The 6,645-nt window shown below is 38.5% G+C and overlaps 1 protein-coding gene across 1 annotated transcript; it reads left to right on the top strand.

Annotated features, from left to right (window-relative positions):
- The first annotated feature begins 64 nt into the window (after window positions 1-64).
- On the top strand, window positions 65-5,137 carry ercc1 (excision repair cross-complementation group 1). Its single transcript, XM_061971475.2, has 9 exons — window positions 65-485; window positions 570-890; window positions 1,031-1,134; window positions 1,242-1,341; window positions 2,676-2,752; window positions 4,213-4,312; window positions 4,596-4,667; window positions 4,737-4,805; window positions 4,916-5,137. Exons 1-9 carry the CDS (start codon window positions 426-428, stop codon window positions 4,979-4,981), a joined length of 969 nt encoding a protein of 322 aa, XP_061827459.1. The 5' UTR covers window positions 65-425; the 3' UTR covers window positions 4,982-5,137.
- The last annotated feature ends 1,508 nt before the right edge of the window (window positions 5,138-6,645 follow it).

Here is a 6,645-nt window from a genome sequence, read left to right as displayed (position 1 = left end):
GCGGGTTCCTGTCGGCGTCCGCGTACTGTTCCCTCGGCAACACCGCTCGCGGGTGTTCTGCAATATTTAAGTATTTATCTAACGGGGTTAAAACATTTTGATTCAATATTCAAACACAGTGTTACAGATGTATTCCAAAAATAATTGTATTCCTTCCATGTGTATTTTTACGCTGAAAAGCGAATACCGGAAGCTCTACGTGAAAACTTCCTGCACACATACGCGACATATTTTCCGTAAAAATATTGTTAGAGCTATTAACTAATCACTTGTGTAAGTAGTTATGACTGCATTTTCGCCTGTGACTACGCCTTACACTCATTAACTAGTATAAGAGAGAATATTATTATATTATTTAGCCGTGTTTCTCGAACCGGAAGTTGTCTTGTCCATTGTCTTGTTTTAAAACATACCCAAGCTGAGACATGAAAAAGAGGTTCAACATCAATTTGGACGACTCTGCCTTCACTCGAGAGAGACCACCTGTAAGTAATGATGTTAATATTTGACTTAACTTTCTAAGATATCTCATGTAAAGTTTTGTGCCTTTCTTTCAATTGCCCTTGTAGCCAAAGCATCACTTCCAGCCATCATCAAATGTTGGACAAAGCAGCGCTTCTTCCTCTGCAAAGAATGACAATCATTTGTCCTATGCACAATATATCATCAAGGATAAAGGTCAGGGCTCCTCTGAAGATGGCGGAGCCCTCACAAGTACCAACCTGAGGCAAAAAGAACCTGATTCAGTACCCTCTGCAGAAGATAGGGGTGAGACTAGTGGAGGTGACGAGGTCAAGAAGAGCTTGGGCAAGGAAGGAAATCAGAAGGAAGGACATCTTGGTCCCAAACAGGCGGGGTCCGGGAGTAGCATTATTGTCAGTCCCCGACAGGTACACATCAAGACACGACATTAAGTACACTTGCACAACCTAATGAAACCCAGCTGTATCAACAAAGCTCAGATTTGACCGACAAAAGACACAACTGCATGCATGTGCTGTCACATTCAACACACTTATTGTGCTCTCAGAGGGGGAATCCAATTTTGAAGTTTGTGAGGAGTGTCCCGTGGGAGTTTGGAGAGGTTGTACCAGATTATGTCCTGGGCCAAACAACTTGTGCTCTTTTTCTCAGGTGAATAATTGCACTTATTTACTCAATACGTCACTTGCCATAAAATATCGGCAGTACATTCAATTTTTTCTCCCCCTCTCTCTTTCTGGTTTATCGATGGCGGACAGTCTGAGGTATCACAATCTGAATCCCAATTACATTCACGACCGACTCAAGCAGCTTGGACACAGTTTTACCCTCAGAGTTTTGCTGGTTCAAGTGGATGTGGTGAGTACAGAACCGTGTTCCTCTTAGGGATCAATCACAGGGCTACCATGACTGTATGCATAGGCCAGGGGTCGGCAACCCAAAACGTTGAAAGAGCCATATTGGACCAAAAATACAATAAACAAATTTGGCTGGAGCTGCAAAAAATTAAAAGCTGTATATAAGTATTATATTGAAGGCAACACATGAGGTAAGTGTCTATAATAGCCTACTATCAAAATGACTATGGGTCGCAGGCTGAAGCAAATCTTCGTTGACAAAATGTTGAAATGTAATATTTATTCTACTAATTTTTACCACATTACAAACCGTTAATAAATCAGAAGCTACTAACAATGTGAGATAACGCCTGGAAATTACTGGCTTTTAAAAGAAACGGCAGGCTGTCTGATTTATTAAAATCTTTGGCAAGCTGGGTAACGTTTGCTGTGGTCTGGAACAACATGGTAACGTATGCTGTGGTCTGGAACAACATGGCACACAAACAACTATCTGAAATGCAGCCAATATTACAAACAGATGTGTCATGAGACATGCAAAACTAAATTATATACAAAGAGGATAAAAGTAAAGGATATTAAATGAGCTCAAATATACCTACAAATGAGGCATAATGATGCAATATATACATACAGCTAGCCTATATAGCATGTTAGTATCGTTAGCATTGAAATGCCTGATTAGCACTCCAAAAAGTCAATAACATCAACAAAGCGCACCTTTGTGCATTCACGCACAGCATGAAACTTTTGCTGGACAAAATGAGACAAAGGAGTGGAAGATTTTACATCTAAACAAACTGTTGCGTCACAGTCCACACTATGGTGAGTTCAAGAACCGCCGAAATTAGTAGGACCAAACGATGTTCACTAAATACTCTCATCGGTGAAGCATACAGACAAACATATTAAACAGTGGGCTTCCTAACAATTGGGAATGTTTGTCCTCAAACAAAAAACATACTAAAACAAAAAAATTATTTTCCCCCCATCTTTTTCCATTTTCAATCCTTTTTTAAAAATGCTCCGGGGAGCCACTAAGGTGGCACTAAAGCGCCACATTCGGCTCGAGACCCGCGGGCTGTTGACCCCTGGCATAAGCAAATGCAGGGTGGAATTGTTGTTGATTAATACAGAAGCAGCTGAGACGGAATGGAGTGCACCACATTGCCTAATTTTGATCAATACACCACTTGCATGCAAACCGAAGTTAATGCATTAAATACATTGGTTATTAGTTTAGTTGAATGTTCATTCCTGTTCATGAACAAAGTATATTTGACTGTGCATTGTAAAAAGTGTATTCATGTAGTTCTGTTGGTGTTTTCATTACAGAAAGATCCTCATCATGCATTGAAGGAGCTGGCTCGCATCTGTATCATGGCGGACTGCACTCTTATTTTAGCGTGGAGGTCAAATCAGTTTGCATCATAAACAAAAACAATGGATTTCTTGTCATTTGAATATATTTTAAATATAGGTGCGGTATAAGACTGGCCCCACTATACACTGGACTCTCACATTATTAACAGTATCCACTCGGCATCCATTGCAACGCAGTCCCTTCCAAGGTTTCTCGTTGTTCCCATTGGGTTGAGTTTTTTCTTGCCCCGATGGGGGATCTAGCCGAGGATGTCGTTGTAGCTTTTGCAGCCCTTTGAGACATTTAAAGGCTATGTAAGTAAACTTTGATGGATTGAATGATTGATATTGATAAATCACTTAATACTAAGAGTGTAACAGTATTATAAATAACGTGGTATTTCGATATTAAAATCCTCACAATAATACCGTGACTGTTTAAAAGGAAAACTTGGTCAGTGTAAATTTTTGCTGGTACTTGGCCATTCTGGAAGTAAACTACATCTCCTGAAATTCCCTGCATAGTGCAAGTGTAGGAGGTTGAAAGGAGAGTGAAAGAATTGTTCTTTTGGACTTTTCCTGAAGTTTTCATTAAAATCTATCCATACCTTTTTGAGTTAGACAAACAAACTCTGGCAAAAATACAACCTCTTTGGTGTACGTATACCGCAAGGCAAAGTCGTCGCCTTTGTCTGGAGTGTTTCCAAGACGACACATAAAGCCAGTCAAAGGTTGTGATGTTTTAACCCACATTGTTTTCAATAACATTAAATCAACTCGTGGTTTAAATGGATTTGTTATCCATGTTTTAAGTGGGAAATGCGGCAGCGCGGACAAAAAACAGTTTGGTGAAACTGCACTGCGGCGAACACAAGGACTATGAGAAGCTCTACTTGATAAACCACTACCTGAAAAATATATTTGATTTAGGAAGCCAAGCATCAATTTGTGAGGTATTTACATTATTAAAATAATAAATTGTCAGCTCACTTTTCTGAGAATTATCATTTTCCAAAGTGATATAAGTTGTCCACTACAGAGGTCACTGTTTCCCTGAAGTTAAAAGTTGACAGACACTAACTTGAACATTATTGTTTTACATTTGTTACATTAGATGTTTATATTGTCAGTTCAAGGTATATTTTGTTAAAGAAAACAATATATATATATATGCATGGTGTTTGTGTTCAATTACAGTAAGTGTGTTTATTCTTGCCACTTCATTTTACACACTATAACATTTTTAAGTCTTTTTTTTTGGACATATACCACAATAATATCGTACTGTGGGCTTAATACTATAATAATATAGTACCGTGAGATATCGATACTGTTACATCCTACTTAATACCCAAGCATTATACAATATGCACGACGGACATATTTTACATTGCAGCTGATACTTATTGTGACCTAATAACAAATACAAATGCTTGTTAATTTGTATGACGGTAATAAACATATTCCTCTAATTATCTTTTTTTTTTTTTTTTTTCAAATGAACTGACAGCCCAGAGGAGGCAGGGCGTTACCTGGAAACATACAAGTCCTACGAGAAGAAACCTGCCGATCTTTTAAAGGAGCAAGTTGAAAAAGACTATTTGTCAAAGGTATTTTTAAAATCTTATTAAAGTTGTGAATGTGTGATTCCCTCATTGTGAGCATGACTGTGTGTGTGTGTGTGTGTGGGTGTGTGTGTGTGTGTGTGTGTGTGTGTGTGTGTGTGTGTGTGTGTGTGTGTGTGTGTGTGTGTGTGTGTGTGTGTGTGTGTGTGTGGTGCATTTGTACACATAATTCTAACATGAATCTGAGTAACTTTTTAAAGTTTTATCTAAGGTTTTCTTTTCTAAAAAAAACAAACTGTCATCTTACTTAACTTTGTTTGTTTTGAAGGTGACAGACTGCCTGACCACTGTGAAGTCCATAAACAAGACTGATGCTATCACACTGCTGTCAACTTTCTCTGTAAGAGAATCCTTAAAAAAAAAAGAACAAATGTCGTTTTTAATTTTAGTCGTTATTTTGTTGTTACAGTCTTTGGAAGGAATCATCAGTGCCTCTAAAGAAGACCTGGTTCTCTGTCCTGGCCTTGGGCCACAAAAAGTAAGAGGAAACACACATATACTAGTACTATACAGTTCATATCATACAGTGTATGATTGAGAAGAAATATATTCATTAAAAATTACCGTGTTGGCGCTTTGTGCTTGCAGGCAAGACGTCTCCACGATGTGCTTCATAAACCCTTCCTAAAATCCATGACGAAGTGTGATAGTTGAGAATATGGAATCACTAAAGTCACTGGCCTGATTTTAACTGAAGTCCAGAAAATAACATGGACACAATTATTGCTGTCAAAATATATACATGTTTTTTTTAAACATAAAATATGTTGTTTATGTGTACACTGCTATTTGGTGAAACCTAAATGAATTAATAAATATTTTTGATAGTGCGTGAATGTTGTCTGTCTATCTGTGTTGGCCCTGCGATGAGCTGGCGACTTGTCCAGGGTGTACCCCGACTGCAGCTGAGATAGGCTCCAGACCCCCCCCTCCCCCCACCAGTGACCCCGAAAGGGACAAGCGGTAGAAAATGGATGGATTTTGATGGAGATTGTGTTATTTCCAGGCACACTTTAGTAAAAGAACATGATTCCTATTAGATATAATCAGTGTTTGGTTAGTTACTGAAAACCAGGAACTAGTTACAGTTTCTAGTTACTTTATTTCAAAAGTAACTCAGTTCCTAACTCAGTTACTTACACCAAAAAGTAATGCGTTACTGTGAAAAGTAACTAGTTACTTCTTTTTTTCTTTTTCTTTTTTAAAGCTCCCATTAATGCCCTTTTAACCTTCATTTCAGTACTGTTCTTGCACTGGAGAATAATACAATCTGTTGATCAACTTGACACGCATTTGCATCACTGAACTAAGCAATGTGGTCTACATACAACACACAAAGACAAAGATATGTTTCAAAGGGCCAATTTATTTCAGGCCAGTACAAATTGACAAAACTATTTTAAATAGCTGCAAAATAACATACATAAGTAACAAACAGCATAATAACATGTCACAACATAGCTGTAAACTGGGCTTCACCCAAGGAAGGCACCATGACATACACAAAGCCTAATCAGGCATTTTTTCTCTCTCAAGGAATTCGGAAATAAAATCATGTCTTCATGAGATCAACACTGTACTGCAATGGCTCTATCAATGTTGTCCTGGCTAGCAGTCCCTCCGTTACAATCCAGCCGCTGTTGGAGGTGGAGGTGAAGTGGGTCTCTCTTTCCTAGCTTCGTCGAAGCATGTTGCTTTTGTAGCTGTTTCAGTAGATTTGAATTGCTGTTTTGGGCAGTAGATAGGATCTTTGATCCAAGACACAACTTACATTTAACTAAAATGTTCTTTTCTTTGTGCTCGACAAAAGAAAAGTAGTGAGAATATCTCCATGTCAAGAAACTTGACTTCTGGCTCCGCCATGATGTAAACACAAACACGCCCCCAACCCGCCCCCACCCACACAAAGCGCACATCTTCTTTTCCTTGTGACACAGAAGGATGACACCGCAGCGCTCCAATAAAACACACTCAGATCTTCTGTTTCTAGCCGATACTACATAAAAAATAACATAAAATAACGCAGTAACGCATCATGTAGTAACGGTAACTGAGTTACTGAATATAACAAATAGCGCGTTAGACTACAAGTTACCGCCGAAAATAACGGCGTTACAGTAATGCGTTACTTTGTAACGCGTTAGTCCCAACACTGGATATAATTACGTGAATATTTTTTAATTAATTGTCCGCGACCTCGAGAGGGACAAGCTGTAGAAAATGGATGGACGATGGCACCCTTGTTAACTTAATATATTAACATAAATTAAATTTCTTTTTTTTTCATGATTTTGCCAAATGGAGTCCAAAGGTCCGTT

This window comes from Nerophis lumbriciformis, linkage group LG13 (genome assembly GCF_033978685.3).
Source record: "Nerophis lumbriciformis linkage group LG13, RoL_Nlum_v2.1, whole genome shotgun sequence".
Classification (NCBI taxonomy): domain Eukaryota; kingdom Metazoa; phylum Chordata; class Actinopteri; order Syngnathiformes; family Syngnathidae; genus Nerophis; species Nerophis lumbriciformis.
Note: the sequence above shows the minus strand (reverse complement) of the source record. Positions and strands in the feature narration are given on the sequence as shown.

Bases quoted from the DNA above. Each gene is read 5' to 3' on its own strand.
- ercc1 (XM_061971475.2), top strand. From the start codon at position 426: ATGAAAAAGAGGTTCAACATCAATTTGGACGACTCTGCCTTCACTCGA. The intron at 891-1,030 runs GTACACATCAAG...TTGTGCTCTCAG, and splicing joins TTATTGTCAGTCCCCGACAG to AGGGGGAATCCAATTTTGAA. The intron at 4,806-4,915 runs GTAAGAGGAAAC...TTGTGCTTGCAG, and splicing joins CTGGCCTTGGGCCACAAAAA to GCAAGACGTCTCCACGATGT.